Source organism: Diachasma alloeum, unplaced genomic scaffold, assembly GCF_001412515.2.
Source record: "Diachasma alloeum isolate Michigan unplaced genomic scaffold, Dall2.0 Dall_scaffold_00782, whole genome shotgun sequence".
In the NCBI taxonomy this organism is placed as follows: domain Eukaryota; kingdom Metazoa; phylum Arthropoda; class Insecta; order Hymenoptera; family Braconidae; genus Diachasma; species Diachasma alloeum.
Genome location: NW_021680912.1, coordinates 64770 through 86642, shown reverse-complemented (window position 1 = coordinate 86642; position 21873 = coordinate 64770). Strand labels below are relative to the sequence as shown.

General features: G+C 40.7%; 3 protein-coding genes across 5 annotated transcripts in view; 1 reads left to right on the top strand and 2 right to left on the bottom strand.

The window, feature by feature from the left end:
- The first annotated feature begins 116 nt into the window (after positions 1-116).
- LOC107044707 lies at positions 117-13802 on the top strand. The gene is made up of 8 exons (XM_015266704.1): positions 117-520; positions 8294-8536; positions 8623-8735; positions 9531-9643; positions 9855-10073; positions 11259-11396; positions 11474-11693; positions 13288-13802. The coding sequence occupies exons 1-8, from the start codon at positions 431-433 to the stop codon at positions 13487-13489; spliced, it is 1338 nt and encodes a 445-aa protein (XP_015122190.1). The 5' UTR covers positions 117-430; the 3' UTR covers positions 13490-13802.
- LOC107044705 lies at positions 13710-20906 on the bottom strand. Of its 2 annotated transcripts, none has more exons than XM_015266702.1 (2): positions 20814-20906; positions 13710-20369 (listed from the first exon to the last, which is right to left on the bottom strand). In XM_015266702.1, exon 2 carries the CDS (start codon positions 20336-20338, stop codon positions 14969-14971), a length of 5370 nt encoding a protein of 1789 aa, XP_015122188.1. In that variant the 5' UTR covers positions 20339-20369; positions 20814-20906; the 3' UTR covers positions 13710-14968. The 2 variants fall into 2 exon arrangements, with proteins under 2 accessions (XP_015122188.1, XP_015122189.1); XM_015266703.1 differs by having other exon boundaries at positions 13710-20402; positions 20814-20905.
- Positions 20907-21233: 327 nt separating this feature from the next.
- LOC107044698 (protein diaphanous) overlaps positions 21234-21873 on the bottom strand; it is a 16520-nt gene continuing 15880 nt past the window's right edge. For both annotated transcript variants that reach the window (XM_029126568.1, XM_015266674.1), the window contains one exon: positions 21234-21797. In XM_029126568.1, the coding sequence (XP_028982401.1) occupies positions 21776-21797 (22 nt within the window). In that variant the 3' untranslated portion in view covers positions 21234-21775. The remainder of the gene's footprint in view (positions 21798-21873) is intronic.

Here is a 21873-nt window from a genome sequence, read left to right as displayed (position 1 = left end):
CCCCCCTGCCCCCCCCGCCGCCCCCCTCTCTGCCCGCCGCTCAAACCTCGAGGCCAAACGCACGTTTCGATTGGAGTGGGGCCCGCTGAAAGTGGCCGGAGTAGTAGGGCCCCTCTCCAAGCATAACGAGAGGTATTCCCAGCACACCTGAGAGCCCGCAGAGCTGAAACTCCACTCGGCTTGTGCACTTATACCACCGTGAATCCTCAGTTTGGTGCTACGAAATTAAATCTCAAGCCCATTTCACTTCGGCTAGGAATGTTTTAGCGATTCTCAAACGTCATGACGACTAAGTACTCACACATTAATGGCAATGTAACGTGATCAGTCGCTCGGGATCGTCAACAGTGAATGAACAATTCGGTATTTTTCTTGTTTGAGCAACTAGTCAACTAGTGTGATTGAGACGAGTAACAGTAGAAAGAGCGGTATGGGGTTCAACATGACAGTGCATGGGACAGGATTTAGTGCGTTTATCAGGAACATGTGGTGGCTGCTCTTCTTGCTCAGTCTGGGACAGGTAAAACACATTTTTCGTTTTACTTATTCGGCCGAATGTCTTTCGCATCAACCGAATTCATCGTAAAAACGCGATACAAATGAAAACGAAAAAAAAAATACAAGAAAAATGGGAGAGATCTGAGACAAATCGTATGAGGGATTCAAAAAGTTAAAGGACCTCTTCAGGGAGTGTTAACGCCTGCAAAATACGTCATTTACCGTTTTTTGATGGACCCGAGTTTCATTGAGAAAAACCGAGTCAACTTTTTCCTCGGCGCGATAAAAACAAGATTCGCTTTAAAAAAACAGGTTTGAGACGAGTTTTAGATGACGGATTACCTAATCCACGACTTTACGCAATTTTCTTATGATGAATTTGTTTGTTCGCACTGCTCAAAGCGATTAGTCACGGGAAGATTCAGCATTCTTGGGGACTGGGATTCCGAGAGTTCTTCGGGGCGCGGTCGTGAGGCTTTTCCGGCGATTGAAAATACTTAATGATGATATTGTTAACCGCTTTGAGGTCCGTTCAATCGTCATTGTTCCGTTGATTTGGAGATGTTGGAAACTACGGATCGGTTTGTTTGGGTTTACGGGTGGAAGAGAAAGGAAGAGAAATGCCGCCTTTTTTTGTCTCGGGGGGTTTCTTATTGAGGGGTACTGTTACGCGCACGTGGGGCGATTACATGATTATATATACTGTAAATTGAGTACAGAGTGAAGTGAGGACACCTCATGGACATTGTAATGCCGCCCACTGATTGTGTCAGCCCACGAGTCGTGGGTTTTTTTCTATCGCTCGGCTTTTTTCGTTTTGTTTAATTTGAACTCTTTGTCGCGCGGTTGTGCGCGTTTTTTATGCACCTCCGGAGAAAACTATACCGCGTTTTGTCCCGCCGGGACATACGGCTATGTCGCTCGCCTTGAGATGCATCGCGGCGTAGGAATTATTCGGTCTCAGGCAAAGGAACGTATTATTTACCGGGAATTTGGAACGTGAGACTTTTCCCTTTTTTCTGCTTTTTCGAAATTGGTGGGTTGTGTCGTCTTCATTCTGAGGCGAAAAATTGCGTAATTAATTGGAAAATTGTGGGGTGAAAATGCGGATTTTTTTTTCTCGTGGGAAAATGAAAATTGCATTTGTTGTTTGAGGGAATTATTTTTTATGGGAAAATTTGATTTGGTAGGAGGCGAGTTTGGTTTTAATTATTTATATTCTTAATTCTATTAATTTGTCGTTAACAAGTAAAATCTTTGCGATTTTCTTCGCTTCAACTATAAAAATTATTCAGTTGAGTCGTCTTTATTCCATTCGTTGTTTTTTATTGGTTATTCCATTTGTTACGTACGTGAATTATTTTTTATGAAAAGAGTACTTGTAGCAGAAGACGAATTTATTTTCAATTATTTTTATTCCCAAATTTTATATTTTTATGAGTAAAAAAATTAAAAAATAACGAATTTTTCTTCTTTATCTGTTTAAAAAACGAATCCTTGAGATGCGTCGTCTTTATTATGCAGCGAAAATTGCGTAATTAATAGAGAAATACTGCGATGAAAATAGGCATTTTTTCTTCTCATGGGGAAAAAGAGAATTGCACTCGTTCTTCAGGAAAATTATTATTCAGTGCAAAATAATCTGCAGGAGAAGGCTGGTCTCAATTTTTTCCCCCCAGTTTTTATCTACTTATCATTGAAAACTGAACCTCTTGGAATGTTTCTTGCTTTATTTTCTCTCGAGACGAAGTAGTGATTGGACTCGTCGTCATTCTCTACCAAGAAATTCCATAATTAATTGAAAAATAATGGCATGGAAATGTGAAATGTTTCTTATTCTCATGAGAAAAAAGAAAATTGCACTTGTTATTCAACAAAATTATTATTCACAGCAAAATGACTTCTTTCCAATTATTCCCCCCTCCAATTTTCGTCAGTCAATTACTGAAAAGGAAACGTTTTACCATTTTTTCTCCTCTACTTTTTCAAAATGAATTATTGAGTTTAGTTGCTATCAATCTGCAGCGAAAAATTTCCCAATTAATTCGAAATTAATAAGATGGAAATGCGAAATGTCGTTCATTCCCACGAAAAAAAATCCGCTCGTTACTTAACAAAATTATAATTGAAGAAATTGCACTGAAAATAGTTATTGATAAAAATTTTTCTCCGTCCAGTCTTATTTATTTAAAAATCGCTGATCGTTTCGTCCATTTTCGAACATTTTGCAACATTGTCTCCCTCAAATCCCTCAAAATGGCATAATTACTGCGAAACGAATGCAATTAAACTGCGCAGGCATTTAAGAAAATAGCGCTCATTCTGCAAAATTATCGTGTATGCATTGCGACGTACCCCACGCCTCGAGGCGATCCTCCGCGCCTTTTTTCTCCCAATGTTATTTGTTAATTATTCTCGAAAAAAAAAATCCCGGGGGCTTTTGTCAGGATAACCCTCGCCAATACTCGTTTCGAGATTGTTGAACGTCTTGCACTGAGATTTATGATCCAGTACAGAGAGAATGCAATATCGCACACACGTCGTAAAATTCCAGTTCCCTCCCCCTTTTTTAAACTAACAAAAATGGCTTAAGCTGTTGATCGTCTCGTCCTCCCCACCCATCGTTTTGCGGGCCAACATGCAATTCTTATTTAGCAGTCGGTGGGTCTACCCTTTTATGGGAATGCATCACCAAAACCAGTTTCAAAGTGAGTGGAGACAGACTTTCGCTCTTTTGAGATACGCCAGGGAGAGAAAATAAAGATAAACGAGATAAAAATATGGTGAGAGAACAAACGTACGTATGAGTATTATCCACATGAATAGGAGGCGAATCCTCGACTACACCTTTGAACCAGAGGGTGCAATGACTCTTTGAACCTTTTTAACTTTATTTATTTTTTGTCTCGAATGTACAGTCACGAAGGGTTACCATCCTTACCACGATGCTAAAGGCAATATCGAAGTGGTTCTCGGGTTTTATCCAACAAGGTTAACAACCCCTTCAGCCACATTTCGTCTACAACCACAGAAATGACGCATTTGCAGCGAAGGAAACTCTTCTTTCGAAATTTTTCATTTATTCGGTGCGATCATTTTTTAGAGAATGGTTTCGTGAAAGGAGCTATTGTTCTTGAATAAAGAAATTATTTAATTTTAACTGAATATTGTTCATGTCTCGTTATTACTTTTTGTCATATTTCCTGATTATAAATCGAATTTGTGGTGAAAAACATGGAATTTTTTTTGAGAAATCCAATAAGAAACCGTGAAAATTAATTGCCACGCCTAATATTTGAGAAAGGATCGCGTCTTAAAAATTGGAATTTCATTGACAGTTTAATAGTAATTTTTAAGAGTGCGACCTTGAATTCTATTTCGGGGAAAAAATCGTGAGATTTCATATTTCAGTGAAAACGCAATGAAATTCCAAATTTTCGAACAGCAGGAAGACGACAATTCGCCAGCTCAATTAAATGTTGAATAAAACGATGAATATTCAGTCCAGGTTAATGAAAAAATTAATTTTCATAGAATAATTGAAGTGAAAATGACCATTTCCATTGAATTCTCCGCCACGTTGTGAATTTTATGTGATTCAATTTCCCTGAAATTTCAGGGGAACTCACTGTTGAAAATTTTCAACCGAAATTTAATGGAATTCTGTCATTAGAAGTTCAGTTCATCTATTCTATAAAAACTACATAATATTAATATCAATTTATGTTCTTGAATTTTCAATTCCTTCAAAATTCCGCGTGATTTAGTACTGAAAATTCATGTTTTCATTAATAATTCAAGTATGCTAAAACATTTCGTCTTCCAGTAGCTGAAAAAACCTGAAAATGAATTAAATATTTAGTGAAATTGAAAATTTTACAATTTGTTTTCCCCCTAAATCGAATTCAGCTCATTCAATTGTGCTCTAACAAAACTGTCGCCTGCATAAAACGTCAAAAATTCCAACCATTTATTGCCCTTTAAACCCTCTCAATTTAACTTCCCTAAAAACAGAAGTATAAACCGAGTTTAAATTTAGATAAAAGTATTATCGCGAGAGCCATCCCAACAAACCCATCTATCTAATTCAAATAAACCACGTCCCTGGGTGTATACATCACATCAGTCGAGTGGAGGTCTACGATTGGCCCTTCACCGCTTAAAAATCATCGTAAAACCTGTACTTATTTTTCTCCCCTATTCCAATCATCAATTCTTTTCTCCTTTTTCCGTCTCACCCCATTTTTTCCACTCGCGTAATCTTCACCTGTTCAAACATCCAATCGACTGATCGATCTTGGCCTCGAACCTTCATTTTCAACTCACACGCAATAACTGTAATTTAATGTAATTCACTTTCGCCCCGGTTTGATAAACCCGCAAGCATGTGCCAAAAAAATAAAAATAAATAAGAATGAGGAGAAATGTCGGGGGGATGAGTGCGCAGAGCTTCTGCAGACTCATGCCCTCACACTCTCGAGTGACGAATGGGATGAATGAGGCGGTGGAGGTGTGGGCACAGGGGGAATTGATATAAAAAGGTAGATCATACAAATTGCTCACGCGAGGGCTCGTGTCATTTTCGGTTGCAAACGGAGCGGAAGCTTTTGCGGTGTTTATCCGTGAGGACAGAGTGGGTTTTTGTTCGGGGGCTAATTCATGGGACGGGATTGTTCCCTTTGGGAGAATTATTAACATTGCGGATAGATAATAGACTTGTGATCATAGTAATGAGGGAATTTTCTTGGAATTATTCTGCGTCAATTGCTGATATTAAAAGTAATTTTCTTCCATTAGGGACTGAGTGGTTTTTTCCTTAATTTTTATTCATGTTGGGACTTCTGAGGCGGAAGTTGCTCGCTGAAAAAATTGTGCAACAAATTCGTCAATTGTTTGTTCAGTTGACCAGGGATATGTTCTCATTTTCATTTTAATTCGGATTTCTGGGATTTAAAAAAAAATCAGGATAAAAAAAATCAGAAAAAATTGTTGAGATCGGGTAATGCGATGAGCCATTGATAATTGATTAGGAAATAAACGTAATGTCTTTTCTTTTCATCATTTACTTCAGTTCAATGTTCCGAGAGCTTCACTTAAATCAATATTTTCCCTCAGGCAACAATTTTCTCCAGTTATTTTTGATTGAAAAAGAAATGAAGGAGATGAATTGATGAAATCGACATAATACATCCCATCTATGAATAGATGATAATAATACACTGCATACAACGGGACATTTTTCCAATCATTCTTCGGTACCATATATTAAAATTCATCTTATCCTGTCCAAATTATAATTTCTGAATGGACAGTTACCGAAAAAATTATGCAATAAATTAATCCACATTTTTCTCCATTACTTGTCAAGTAGCAAAAAAATTCCGGGCATAACCCATTGAATTTAATAATGAAAATTTTATTCTCAATCATTTTGTCTCAATTACAGTTATCAAAACCAATGTTTTACCTCAAATTAAGTGATTCGTTCCGCAACGTTTGCAATAAATCAATCCATATTTTTCTCAAATTATTAATTCACTCGTAAGAATTATATTTTTCTCCCAAGCAACAATTTTCTCAATCATTTTGTCTCAATTACAGTTATCAAAACCAATGTTTTACCTCCAATTAAGTGATTCGTTCCGCAACGTTTGCAATAATTGTCTTCAGTTATTTTTGATCGAAAAAACTAGAGCTGAATTAATGATAATACATTCCATCTACGAAAGATAAGAATAATACTGCATACAACGGGACATTTTTCCGATCACTCCTCAGTACCCCACATTAAAGCTCACCTTACCTATCACAAGTGCGTTAATTTCTTCACCACTTAAAATGATAACTCCTGAATGGGGGAGTTACTCACTGAAAAACTAAAACAATGAATTATTCAATTACGAATTAATTACAAACACCCATCACATTTATTTGTAATTGTGATTGTACCTTCGTTCAATGTTCTTTCCCAGAGTTTCACCTTGAGCCATATACCCTCCCCCCCCAACAGCAATCTTCCTCCATGACTTTTGGTTTGAAAAAAAAATTGCTTTCTCTGAAATCAAGATAAACCTCTTGTTCTCCACATGTACGATAAAGCCGACGGTTACGCTCACTAACCGCAACGTAATCGTCGACTGTAGTCATCCTAATGTGCGCTCTCATCGGCGCATCTCCCTCTGTCATGCTTTCGTAAATAAGAATTAATCGTTTTAATCAATCGAAAGTTTCGCGCTGATACGAACGTATCAGTGGGATCTTGTGGGCAATCCAGGAGGCATCCAATGCCACGCCTGGGCATACTCATATTATCGCCATATATAATATCATCGAGGATAAGAAGTGGGCTGGGCCCTTCTTCTCAGGCCAGCATGAAATTGAAAGTTGTGCGTGGGTTGACAAGTCTCTATCCCCTCCTTTTTATCGTTGAACAAGTCAACGCGACAAAATGCAACTTAGAAACCGGTCTCAACTCGGAATTCATGTTATCGAATTCGCGATAAGGGTTGGTTATGCCTGGTGAACGAAAATACGTCGATTGAGAATTTTTGATTAATGTTTAGATAGCTCTTGCGGAATTAATAAAGTTTAGAAAGCTGGGATTTATCGGGCGGCTGGAGTCCGGGATTTTTATGGCGATAGGTGCATTGGTATTTTCATCGAATTCTTTATTTAGGATTATGTAAGGGAAATACCGTAAATTATTCAGGAAGTCGGGATTTCCTCTGCTATGAATGAGAGAACAGAACAACAGAATAATAAATCCGCGATTTCAGATTTTATGCGTTGCATTCTGTGCTCTGGGTCGTATGCCATTTTTGTTATTACAATTCCAGGTGGGTTTTCGGTTATTTTTAAGTGTTGAAAGTAAATTATTTTTTCATTGTTTTCGTTAATATTTATGTATCAACATGGATTTTTGACGAAATTTTGAATATGAAGAAATTTGTGGTATTTTCTAAAAATTCATTTTTGGCGTGGAAAATGGATTCTTCATAAATTATTTATGAAACAAACTCCTAATCTTCAATTTTTTGGATGACTTTTAATGGTTTAAAATAGAGGATACAATCAAATTTTAATCTTCACTTGGAATGAGGAAATTATTGCGAAATTTTCTGCAATTTCAGGTGAAATGGAGCTTAAATGAAAGCTCTGACGAAAAAAAAGTGATCAAAATACAGAGACACCCAAGAATTTAGAATAAACTGACAATTCCAGCCAAAAGTCGCTCAAATTTCCATCATTACACCGAATTGAAATGCAAATTCTATTTGCGAAATTTATCGCAATGTTCGTTTACATAAGTTATGCAATTTCGAAATCATTTTTGGCGTGAAGAATTGATTGTTCATAAATTATTTATCAAACAAACTTCTAATCATCAAAAATTGTAATTTTTCAAATTTTAGTAATTCAAAATACATCATACACTCCTATTTTAATCTCCACTTTGAATGATAAATTTATTGCGAAAGTTTCTCTAACTTGAAAATAAAGCTTGAATGGAAACTCTGACGAAAAAAAAAAGAGCTAAAAGTCATTCAAATTTTCCTCATTGCCAGGAATGGAAATGCAAATTCTACTTGCGAAATCCATCGGAATGTTCATTTACATAACTTATTGTTGGATTTTCCAAGAATCCTCATTTTGAAATCCCGTAATGTTGAAAAAAATGTCACGAGTCAATGACATCTGTCCCGAGACATAAAAAAAACGAACACCAGCGACATGAATTAATTGACAATGTTATTTTTCCGTATTATCTGAATCTCATTGTTACACGAAATTGCAGTTCCAGGTCAGTGGACAACTGTTGGATACGGACTTTCAGCCGACGGTGACGGCAACGTGTAAAGCCGGATTCATGACAATACGCGTTAATCTGAATGAGAGTTTTGTGGGGGCTGTGCACGCAAAGGACAAGAGGATGCCACCGTGCATGGTAGTTGGAAATGGCTCCAAACAGGCAACTCTGGGGATTAATCTTTTGGCACAGCAGGGGGCACCCGATTACTGCGGCGTGCATGTTAATAACGTTAGTATATAAATCAGATCGGTCTCTGGGGCGGAGGAGTGGAGATTGAGGATTATTAATTAACGAATTTGGGGTATTATTTGCAGCACACCGATGAGAGATCCCTCCAGATTGTTGTGAGAATCCACAAGACTCTGGAACTTGCGGACGACAAGTTCTACGTGATTACTTGTGGCAAAGCTGGATTTCCAAATTCAAAGTAATTATCTTGATTCAATTAATCAATAGATCCGTTCGTTGGGATCATTCAAGGGATGGACTAATTCTTTTCATCGAAATGGAAAATTCATTTCATTTCATTTCAAATTAAAATTTTCTTAATAATCTTAATTGAACCGTAAAATCTTAATTAAAATTTTAACTCATTTAGAATTGGAGATATTCATCGAGAACTGGCGCTAGAATGGAATTGACTTAAATCATTTGACTTCACTACTGAAATAATCAGTCGCTTTAGTGAAATAAAATATCATAGTCATTTTTCAAGTCCAAAAATTAACGAAAAATTCCAGTAAATATTTCTATATATTACGAATTTGAATCTATAAAAATTATGAATTATATTTCCACTCGCTTATTGTTTGAAAACCTAGTGATTTCGAGAATTAATTATTTTATGTTAAAATAATTAATTACTCTATTGACAACTATTTGGGTAAAATCATTTTTTGGGGGTGTAAAAATGTAAAAGTGTCTCCTAACGGTTCAAAACGAAGATTCAAATCTAGTCCTTCGTCAAATAGGGCTTAAAAAACTCCAAAACACTTGGCCAACCCTAAGTCAGATTATTTTATAAATATCTCCGATGTCAAGGGTATCTCCCCATCTAAAGAATTCAAAAGAATTCATCTATAAGAGCCTTTTTCCTAGCTCTAGTTTCTCCAAAAATTCCATCTCCCTGAAACTCGTCAAGTAAAATCGCCGCATTCTGTTTCACTCCACTGCTGAATAAATTTTGTTCTCTTCTCATTTTTGATTTTTGATTTTTTTAAAGGAACGAAACATCAACGGTATCATTGTCCATCCTCGATAATGATGGTCGTCGTGTGAAGGAGGCAGTATTCAGTCACAACTACACACTGCGGGCGGAAATATCGCGGCCCGATGGTTCGTAACTTTAGCCCATTATCATCCCAGTGCGCACCGTTGCGCCTGAAACTCCCCCGTCTGTCTGAAACGATCACTCGTTCCAGAGGAACGCACCCGTAGCATCCGGATATGCCATTGATATTTTATCCGATGAATAATCAATTACACGTCTTATAACCGGCCGCAGCCCCTTTGTTCAGCGATTTTCTCATTTTTCGTTTGCACTTAGGGATCTTCGGGATGAGAGTGAAGTCTTGCTTTGTATTCAGCGCAACGAGGGACCCTGTCTACCTGAGTGACGAGAGAGGGTGTCCCACTCTCACCAGAGGCATCACCAAATTCACTTATGATAAAAATACAGGCATCGCTGATGCCACTATCATCACTATGTTCAAACTGACTGATCACGATCAAGTGCATTTGCAGTGTAACGTGGCTGTCTGCAGAGGTAATAATCATTTTCATAAATAAATTTTTCCACTCAATTTTTCTGAAATTTACGTATTTTATTATTCTCAAAATGATAAAATATGTAAATTTCTGGAAATTATAAAAGAAATTTATTTCATTATTTTGAGAAATTGAGAAATATCAGGAAGTTGAAGCCGACTGCATCAGTATAAAAAAATACGAATAATTTAATTCCACGCAAAACCAGAATTGTTGTTGTAAAAACGAATAAACCCGACTTTACAACCAGTTTGCGAGAAATGCCTTCGACGCTGCGGAAAAATGCAAAAGGTCCTCATAAAATGTTTGTGATTACAGCTTTCCCAAAAACTTTTATCGATTTATTTCTCTCAAAACCTGATATTGAAGTATAATTACGCAATTCAGAACAAGTATTTGCTGCGTGTCTCTGCGTTTAAAGCGGATAGTGAGATCTTTAACAATCGTGTAAATTCCTTGATCAGTGGTTTATTAGAATGAAATAATTTTTTTTTTCAACATAAACAAATATTGGAAAAAAAACTATTGTTTAGACGATGAAGAGAACGAATTTATCAACACGCAATAACCCTTTATCCGATCCAAATGCATAATTTCGGGGAGTAATTAATAAGCAAAGTGAAAAAAAAAGTTCAAAAGGACTTGAATTCGATCGACAATCCGAATTCAACGAATTCAGCTGCCACCGGGTACCTCATCATTCTTTCCAAATTAATTTTCAAATTTCCAAATATGCTTTAATACGTAACAGAAAAAAATAAAAATATCTCTTCAACTGAATAATAAATGCGGAGCCCTAAGAAAAATAAAAATAATGATATTCAACGACTTGAAATCGACGTCATCCTCTCCATATAAACGCCATACTCTCCACACTATATTCCACTTTGGTAGTCACCTACTGAGTTTAATAGACGTCACTTCTAAAAATAATAAGACCCAAAGGAAAGAGCCATCAATACAGAGCGTGAGAGCCTCCTCCACGCAAAAGACTAATCCGAATGCAACAAAAACAACCCTGAATATTCTAAACCGGTATGACGCCACAAGTGGAGCATCAATTTCCCCAATAACAGTCTCCACTAGTTACCCACAATCTCCTAACGAACCCGTACTGTTATAATCGCTCGTGAAAGTCGATAGAATACCCAATTACCAACATTTCAATTTTTTCTACCAACAGGAAGCTGTGGAGTGCCCGTATGCGATGGAGACCCTCCATCGACGGGTCTGAAGGGTCGGGAGGAGCCGGTGGGGCCCGAAGAGAGTTCCCTGCTTGTTGGCACCAGTGTGTTCATCCTCATGCCCGGTGAAATGCCTCGTAAGACCCCTCTATTTGAATTTTCTCGTGTTCACAGTCACCTGCATGACTGGATAATTAAAAAAAATGATTTGCAGGTTCACTGGCTGTTGGGAATGAGACTATCCACCCCCAGTGGTTATTGTGGCTGGCGATAGCCTTCGGCATTCTCTTTTTGATAATGCTTATTATAAATATATTCCTCTGCTCGGCAATGTCATGCAGTTGTGCACGCACGGAGATAATTGAGAAGGAGCCGTCGATAATCGAAGATTACGATCCATATCGCAGTTGGCCGGGCTCACAGTATGGCTCCAGGTTCGTTAAATGGTTATTCTTTTCAGGAGAGGAAGTAAAGTCGATTTTACTGTGATCGTTGGAGAATGCAGTTCAATCTTTGAAAATAGGGAATTATTTTTCAACGCATTGGGGAGATTTTCAAGCGTCAAATTTGTGAATGAGACATCGTTCAAATTGAAAAATCACATCTTGTTCTCATTTACATCTTATGAATAAATAATGGAAATCGTCCGATTTTTCAAAGTTTCTCTTTGGATCAAATGAATTTTTGAGGAAATTCTGAAGAATTATTTTTGGGTAAAGAATTTACTGCTTATAAACTAACTACGAAAAAACGTCGTCATTCCCGAAAATTGAATTGAATTAAAATTGAAGGGTTAAATTTAAATTCGATTTGACTGTGATCGTTGCTATCGTGGACATTTGCAGTGAGGGAGTGTTGGAAAATGCATTTGGAATCTTTGAAAGTAATTAATTATTTTTCAACTCATTGTGGAGTTTTTCAACCGTCAAATTTTGGTAATGAGACATCATTCAAATTGAAAAATCACATGTTATTCTCATTATCATCTTATGAATAAATAATAGAAATCGTCCAATTTTTCAACGCTTTTTTTGGCTAAAATTAATTTTTGAGGAAATTCTGAAGAATTATTTTTCGGGTAAACAATTTATTGTTTACAAATTAACTAAAAAAACGGCGTCATTCCCGAAAATTGAATTGAATAAAAATAAAAATTAAAGAGTTAAATTACAATTAATTATTTCAACTTTAAAGTTTGAAAAATGAAATCTTCACAAAGTATATCCTCCAGTACAGCTCCTCATTAAACATTTATATATCCACAACAGTGAATAGCTTCGATTTAATTATCCCCCATAAAAATCTCGAGTATAAATTCACGCGAAAATTCGATACTCCTCGACGTAAGACGCACACCGCGATGAAAACAAGGAGAAATTAATTATGAGTCAGAATAAGTGCACGGTCAATTGATCCTCATCCCAGTATACATGTAATCCACGTAGTGCGGACACGCCTCTGGAGATCCGCCAAGGTTCGCGTATAACCGCATACCATAACGGTTCAGCGATTCACTGAATTATTCCTATCGCAGTCTCGTGTTTTGAGATGAACCAGAATTTACCTTTATGAGATCAACCGGGGATACGTATGATCTTTTATTCCACGATAACAGTTTTATTCATATACCAGTATATTCCCTCCAATCTGGTGCGAGTAACTGCACTGAGGATTTTTACTATTTGATAAATGGAAAAATTTATCGATCGTGTGAATTCGAGTTTTCAATGAAATTGATACTTGTTAACGCCACGTATGAGAAACATAGTAGAAAATCCCGACGTTTACTCTAGGAAATTTCATTCAATTCCTTCGCAATTCCATCAAATAATTTTATTGGTATTTTGCAAATTCATCTTTCGCTTTTTTATTTTTCTTCAGAAATGTTTGTGCACAACTCCTTGGAAGTTTTTCCGAATGTCGCAGGCTCGAATCCAAGTGCCAGGAATTTTTCAATTCACGCCATTGTGCATTAAAACCAATAATAGCCATTTTCATTTATCGAACTATACTTTACGATTATTTCAGGTACTCACTGAACGGTAAACCGGGTTATCCGTCTGGCGGATCAACGATGAACTCAACGAGATCGATATCAACGAACAGTGATCACTACGCGATTGTTCACTCGCGTCCAGGAAGCAGGTACTCGGGTCCAGGTCACAAACACCATCATCATCATCACCGAGGCCCACCCTCCAACATCGGCTCTCACTACTCAGCAAAGTGATGGCTCCGCCCTTCCCATTAAAATCCCTCCAACGAACTTCGAAAAAAAAAAAAAAAAAATAAAAACGAGTAAAATGGAAAACCGAGCAAGTTCAACTTGCTTGTTACACCCATAGACTTAATTCTCTTAGTCATGAAGATGAAATTTAAAAAAATGTTAATAACTTGAAGACAATGGAGAGCAGATCAACTAGGTGATTGATAATCACGTGGAATAATAGTACTTTGTAACATCAATTTATTATTAAGATTATCTGTAATTGAGTCTGTTGAATAGACTTAATTTTTGTACATAAATTTTTATTGATTTTAAAGTATTATCTTCATTATTATGCCTAAATATTACCCCTCTCGTATTCAGTATCATCACAATTTCTCTCTCCTCTCCTCAAATTTAATAAATTTTCTCACCTACGTATTTTAAATTAATGTTCTTTCATCTTTGTTACAATTCAATTTTCGTTAGTCTGACATTAATTCATTCGAGATATATTTACGATTTTTTTCTCGTTCACTAGAATAATACAAACATCAACAATAATCGTCAGTGATTACTGTTGATAAAAACCGTTGACTAGTACGTATTAGTAATACCCATTGATCAGTAGTTGAGGTGGATTTCATTATAATCGAAGTTAAAAGGACATTGTAATTACCAGTGAAATAATAACAACTTCAATACCTCGGTAATCAATTCATTGCACATATCTAACAAATTTCAATAATAACAATTTCGTGATAATATTAGTTTCATTATTTCTCTAATTAACTATGTTACAAGTCCAACGAAGTTTTGGAAATCAAAAGGATGTAAAAGTTCATCTCCTGTGCGTGTGAGACTGAATAATAAACGTCACCATAAAATATTCTGGTTCATCTCCATAAATTCCACTGATTTCAAGCCACGTTGGCGAAAAAGAAAACGATATTCATTCAATTGTCGTTAGCGAAATGTGAAATGACAATCAAATGAATTTTCTTCTTCAACATGTTTTGAAATCACTGCAAGTTACCATCAAAGTGCGCAGGATGACTAATAAAAAATACAAAAAGTGTTCTATCGCACACGTATGAAAAAATTTAATCGAAACAATAGTGTTTCCTTAAAAAAATTCCAATTTTTTCTTGAATTTTATCGTGAGAAATGAATATACAGCGAAAATACAGTGAGAACAATTCAGAAATTTTACGCTCAAGAATTTCTCCAGGAGAATAATAACCTATTGACTTTTTCTATCAAATATCCCTTAACGAAATGACTCAAAAAAACAAATCAAATTTTCCAACAGAATTCAATAGAACTTCTCTAGCCATTTCCATTAAATTTTTTCACGCATGTAATCCCCAACAATTCCAACCTCGACCTCTCTAAATTCAAAGATTTATTGCACGACAAACGAAAAGAAAAATTTGCCTTACGTATTTTTATAAAAAGAAAACTTGTCCTTGATATCTCTCCCAATGAATCACCGAGGAATAATTATCTCTCCATGACAGTTTTAGCGGCTGTTTGTATCGCCCGTGGGACGCACCGAGGACACAGAATATCTGTTTTACAAACACGACTAAGCATATTACCCAATACTTGCGCTGTGCACGGTAGTGGTAGTGGCTGTGCAACAAGTAGTTCAGCCTCCATATTAGGTAGTACCTCGGATTGATAAATAGACATTGAGAAATGATGGCCACAGGTGAAGACAATGGTGTCCTCATCGGACTCTAGGAATTGCGCGACATCCTCGGGATCTCTAATGTGAATAAAAGGTCTTGGATCACTGGACTTCGAGGAAATGGTGCTGATGATGTCCTCCATCATTTCGCCAGGTGTCTTGCTCTCCTTCGAGCTGAGATACCCATTAATCGGTGGATCATAACTCCTGTCCATGAGCATTGAGAACATCTCGATGTACTCGAGACTCGGTTTCCCCTCGTCAATATGACGAAGAATTAAACTGCTGACTTGAAGACTGAATTTCGCTGACACATGATCGATGACTCTGGGAGTCGAGCTGTCCACCTCATGGCTGCAGAAGAGCAGCAGCCCCAGAGGATAGAAGAGCTTCTTCATGTTCTCCAGGAGGAGATCCTCCAGCACCTCCACATCCAATTTATTCTTGATCCAGAAGTCGAAGGTGGTCTGCAGCACTTGTCGCATTATCTTGTGGGCAGTCTCATCGATTTCCCTGATGTAAAATTTAATGATCTTGAGGGCATCAGTGGTCATGAGATCCGAGGGTTCGGAGTATTCCTCCCCCGAGTGGAGCCCCCCATTCGTCAAATCCCCGTTCAGCCTGTCCTTCGAATGGTTCACCTCCTCGTCGTTATCAAGGGCGCCCTCAGTGAGATCCAGGGAGACATTGTCCTCGCTCTTCGCGTCCTCGCACAGCTCCTCAGACCCCCCCTGGCAGTCGAAAGTATGCAATTCCTGTTCAATAAGTTGAATGCAGTCCAGCGATTTACTCGTAGACATCTTAACTCGTTTCTTAGTCTCACTCTCCTCCAAAGAGTCAACAATATTCTGCTCAATCTGCTTGACAAACAGCTCCGTATTCTCACGGACCTTCTCATCAGCCACACTCACTCTATTCACCACTATTCTATCATCAACGGAAGACATCGAAGCAGTCTTATAATTATCAGGATTGAGTGTCTTCAACTGATAAGCCAGCGAGATCGAGTAGTTGTGCTCCAGCAAAGCTAGTTTCGACCTGGCTTGGTAATTCTCCAGCTCATCGCACTTCTCCATGATTTTCCCAGCATCGTAGATCCCACTGAACTGCTCCAGGGCGTAATGAAGGGTCAGATCCCCATAGGATCTCTCCACGAGGCTCAAGGGTCTCACCCTCCCAGCCAGAGGTGTCACGTCGTAGCTCTGGTACGTGATTATAGGGGTAGGAATGTGGGGAACCAGACTGGGCGAGTCTTGAGCCACATGAGCTCCATGAGGAAGTCTCACCACTCGTTTCGAGGATTTAATGAGAACGAGTTTCTCAGCTACACTCCCACCGCTCTCCTTGCTCGGTGGCCGCCCCAGCTGTGCTAGGCTGTTGCTCCCCCAGGCTAGGACCCCCCCACCAGGCTGAATGGCCACTGTGAACTCACACCCACAGCAGACCCTCAACGTCGCTGTCCCCAGGTGCATCATATCGCCCCTCGTGTCGTTCATGTTGGCGTCCTCTTCGTTATCCTGAGCTCGATGCTTGGAGTTGTTTCTCGGGGGGACCTGCGCCAGGATGGAGACGGCATTGTAGGTCAGAGGGGTCGGAATGGCGACGTCCTTTCGAGTTCTGTTCCCAATCTGGCCGTCCAGGTTCCTCCCCCAGGTGTAGACAGTTCCATCCTTCGTCAGGAGGGCTGAGTGGTGACAGCCTGTGGATATCTGGACTATCCTGCCGTTCACCAGTTGTGTGTCCACTGGGCTGGGCTTCAGGTGCACCTGAGTCTCCTCGAGAAGCCCCAGGTTAATGTCCCTCAGACTCACCACGATTTTCGCTACGTTGGGACAGTTCTGTCTTCGTTCGTTCACTGTCTTCATGGCCAATTTTTCGATGGACGATATGTCGCCACTGGGCTCCTCGTCCCCTGATTCAACACTCGGGTCGAAGTCCACCAGGCTCTCGGCGTATTTCTTGGCAGCCGCTTGGAACTCCAGTAGTTTCGATTTCTTCTGGGCCTGAGTTTGCAGACGAAGCACTTGAGGACTCGCTCCCCAGGTGTGGAGCTTGTTGCTGGTCGTCAGAGCCAAATTATGAAAGTATGACGTGGCAATATCAGAGATGGGGTCTGGTAGCAATGAGACTCTGATTGGAACTGTGGATTTGGTGGTGTTCCCAGTGCCCAACTGTCCGAAAATGTTGCAGCCAAAGGCGTAGACAACTCCATCGTCAGATAAAAGGAGAGTGTGTGCGTGTCCAGCTGCAACTGTCCTGATGACAATCCCCAGGAGAGCTTCGACGAGAGTCGGGACATTTCTTTCGTTCGTGTTGCCATGCCCCAGCTGTCCGTGCACTCCCCACCCCCAAGTGAAGACTCTTCCGTCCATGGTGAGTGCCACCGAGTGGTACTGCCCAGCCACAGCATCAACGATCACCTCCTGAGCCAGGGAGATTATCAGCTCTGGACTCGGACACTGAAGGACCCTTCCAAGACCCAATTGCCCATACTGGCTCCCTCCCCAGGCGTAAACCCCGTTATTGGTGACAGCCAGAGTGTGATTTCGCCCGCAGGAGACACTCAGCACCTCCATCTCCATCGTCTTGAAGACAGTGATAGCCTGGGGTGAGCCGTACCTAGATATCGACGGCCCAGTCCCCAAGCATCCTTGAGAACTAGACCCCCAGGTGAAGACGTTGCCATTCCTGATCAAGGCCACGTGCCCGTACCCAGCTGCCAGCAATCTCCTCTTGAAATTAACATTCGTAACGACATTGTGACGTTTTTCAACCCCCGGATGATTGATCTTCGCCACTAACGAGGGATTGTGCTTGAGGACAGGCGAACGCTTGCTGATGAGGGTCAGCAGGACGTAGAGAAAGGTCTCAATCAACTCCTCCACCAACGATCCAGTTTCGTCGAGAATGTCAGAGGAGTCCAGAGAGTCACACTGACTCGACTGAGAGCTGTGAGACGTTGTTCTTCTTCTTGCCCTGTACTTCACCAACAGTGGCCTGAAGATGGGGTTCGTTGGGTCGTAGAGGGTGACCAATCGCTGGAGGACAAACACCTGGAAGTCCTGCAGGTTCGACAGGACGAAGGACATGTGGCTCCGGGCTAGGGCTGGCGTTGACAGCATCGACTGGAGGAGACTGGGCTCACTGATGCAGATCATCAGACCGTACTTGCTGTTCAAAGGAGACGTCGGTGACAGTGGATACGACTGCACTGCCTTGATGAGGACGTCGAGGACTTGGGCGTAAAGCCCTCTCTGACTGGCCAAGTGATGCAGCACCTTCCAGAGGCAGGTCTGGCCCACCACGTCCACCACCCACCGTTCATCATAGTACGTGTTCCTGGATAGAAACAGCAGGAAGTCCTTGTAGATCCCAGTGGCCTCGCTGGGAGACGCCCTCAGGACTAATTCACTGAACGCAAAGACTGTCAGATTAGACAAATGAATTCTAGTGGTTGTGGTGAGCTCGGTGACAGCCGGTGGTGTGAGACAGTGCCCAAGACATCCAAGAAGCTTCTCAGTGTGTCCAGTTGCTGCCGTCTTCAGCACCCCCTTCAACAGCCTGCACCTAGACAATTTGTAGAGTGCAGCTGCCTCCGTGAACCTGCTGTTAGCAAGGTGAATGTCACCTGCACACTCGAATAGCTGAGGAACATTGATACCGAATACTAGACCGAGTCTCGCAGCCTTTTCAATATCTCTCTTGTTGTTCTTTAGTGCCAGCTCTATGAACACAGTCAGCAAGGGCCTCCTCAGGACGATTTTGTAGATACCACAGTTGGTGACGACGACGCAAGTGTCCACTGGTGGCACCTCAATGTTGAGATCGTCGATTTTACAGGGAAGAATCTTTTTCTTGTCGTCTTTGGAGGACTGCTGGTCATCAGTGGTGGATTTGTAGTCGGAAGCCCTGAAGACGTGGGTGATCACTTCCCTGCCATCGTCAAACTGAAACCTCGAGATTACGGACTCGGGGTTGAAGTGGGAGTCCTCGGAGTTGTTTATCCGAACCTCGGACAGGGGACAGGAGATCATCCACAGGGTTCTTCTTCGTGGGCCAGTCGTGAAGAAGAGCCTTTGAGTCAGGAGAATGTCAGTGCAGATCTCAGGCATTTTGTACATGTGGAGGGGAATGACGGAGACGTCTGTCCCGTGGATGGTGATGTGGTTCGTCCCCTCGCAGTAGGCTGTGTACAGGTGCTGGCCCTGTCTCGTGTACTGGGGGGACAGATAGGTGTCCTCTGAGAGGAGCTCCGGGGTCACCAGGGTGTCTCGTCTGCCCGAGGGGTCCGAGTCCTCGGCTCCACTGCTGCTCCCACTGTCCTGACGAAAGACCGAGCTCCCAGGGTTTTTGTTTCGAGATTCAGCGAGTTTTTGCTTCAATGACGCCAATTTCTCCACTGACAGTTGCTTCAAGCCTTGGAGGCGAGACCTCGTGGGGAAGGGTTTGGTCTCCTCGGTCTCGATTCTCGAGTGAAAGGGCGAGCTCTTGTGGAGGGAGAAGATGCAGCCGTTGGCTCTCTGCTCCAGGACCAGGCGCCACTGCTGGCGCGTCCTGTTGGTGATCAGAAGGGAGACTATTTCGAGATTGTTGTCCTGGCAGATGTCTAGTGACGATATGGAGCCTCTGACCCGCGTCGAACCGATCCACTGGCCGTTCTCCAGGTTTACGAAGATCACTTCGCCATCCTCAGTGCCCACTACACCGATGTGACTCGACTGGGTGACCCCCTGCCACCAGGTCAGCGCTGTGGGACGAGAGTACGAGGACTGCAGGTCGATTATGGGGATCGGGGTGACGTCCTTGGTCGACCACTTGTGGTCCACCACTTGGCTGTCGTCCACCAGGGCCAAGGCTGGGAGAATGTGCAGGGAGCCATCTGCACTCGCTGCCAGCAGCCATGTGCCTGTTGGGTCGAAGCAGAGGGCTGAAATGCCACGGCTTGGGGCTCTGTACCAGGGGATCCTCTTGATCACTGGGAGCTGGTGGATGTCCGAGTGGTAGTATATCCCCACGTCTGTCCGGCGAGTGGTGAAGGCCAGCAGCTGACGACGACCAACTTCGCATCTTGCGCTGTGGATTATCCCTGAGGCTTTGATCAGGCAACGCAACTCGAAGAGGTTCTCCTCGGAGAGGTCGATGAGGCTCTTCTGGTCATTCTCAGGGTGTTCCTCGGCCATTACATGGGTGCTCCGGTGGGCAGAGGGGGCACTGCAAGGGGAGGGCTTCGGTCAGTTGGCGAGCCTTCGAGAAACGAGGACTTTACTCCAGGGTTTTTACGAAAAAAATTATTCGTGTCAAGTAAATGAATGGGGGCATTCTAATACTTGGGAGTGGAGCTTGTGGTCAACCTGGGAATTGAAAATTGCTTCGAAAAATATTGTTCGGGCTTCAGAGTTTTGCTCAGGGTTTCCATGACGGTTCATTATCGTGACTACTAGCCAATAATTTTGAGGGGAATGTGCTGAATGTGGGACTCATACCTTCTACACTGCTATTGCAGCTGTGATGCCAATATAAATGTGAATGTAAATGTTAATTACTGAACGTCTTTGCTGGTTTTGTGCGGTGATTACGATAGGACGAGGGTTTGTCAATTATTTTTGGTGACCCCAGTGGCACGTGGGGGTGACCTCAAGGGGATGCAGCACTCACCTATTTCTGGGAACTGTTGCTGAGGTAGGTGAATGATTTTTGGATAAAACCTCGAGTCATGACTGCAAGTGTCATCCAGGACTGATTGTAATGTCAAACTGCTTTTGAGGTTACGATCCTTCTCGCACATGAAGGGGAATTTCCAATGAATGTCACTGCATTCTCCCGGGAACATTCGAAATGTTCAATTGTGAGAGTGGGGAGGGAGAGGAAAATCATGAAAGCCAAGTCTTTTTTATAAATAATGGAATTTATCTTCAATGATAGTGTAAAATGTAATATTCACAATATACAGAGCACTGATCAAAATTGCGTAGTAATAATTCTTCACTGTTAATTGAAATAGTGTTTGAACTGAGATTCCATCGAACGGAAATAAAAAATTCCCAAAATCACTGTCTCATAAAATTTAATAAAAAATAAATTTTTCACAATTTATTTACGTACTTTCACTTAAATGCACAATTATGACTATTTTGTCTTCTCATTATTTTCATATAAATTGCAATTATGTACACACACTCAATTATTTCGCATAAAACTGCAAATATTATTACAAAATTGTGAGCGTTTAAGATTTCTATACCTCACATCTGGCATTGTCATTTCCAGTTATTTTTGTGCACAATCAGTGTAAAAAATGAAGGTGGAAAAATTTTTCCTCGAGCCAAAATGGAAATATCTTCGTACAAAAATCTCTGGCAATAAAAAAATTTACATTTCTCTCCAATGTACAATGTGAAAAGTAATTTCACTCAAGAAAAAACTGAAACATTTAAGGCAACTCGTGCTTACGACAAAATCAACTGCGTTGAAAGGAAGACATGATTTTTTTTCCCTAATGTTTATCTCATCTCGTGATGTTGCTTGTTGCATTTGACATCGATGTGCGCGTTCTGAAGTATAAAATCATCACAGCATCAATACGTGGGACGGAGACACTACTTTTTTTCTATTTACTGTTACGCTGAGCTCAATAGTTCCCTTTGAAAAAATATTATCGTTTAAATAATTGCACATCACTTGAAATTCATTGGGTTTGGGGGGGGGGGGGGGGGGG

Excerpts from the sequence above, each read along its gene's own strand:
- LOC107044705 (XM_015266702.1), bottom strand. The coding sequence starts at position 20,338 with ATGGCCGAGGAACACCCTGAGAATGACCAGAAGAGCCTCATCGACCTC.
- LOC107044707 (XM_015266704.1), top strand. The coding sequence starts at position 431 with ATGGGGTTCAACATGACAGTGCATGGGACAGGATTTAGTGCGTTTATC. Across the intron at positions 521-8,293 it reads TCTTGCTCAGTCTGGGACAG|TTCCAGGTCAGTGGACAACT; the intron begins GTAAAACACATT and ends ACGAAATTGCAG. Across the intron at positions 8,736-9,530 it reads GCTGGATTTCCAAATTCAAA|GAACGAAACATCAACGGTAT; the intron begins GTAATTATCTTG and ends ATTTTTTTAAAG.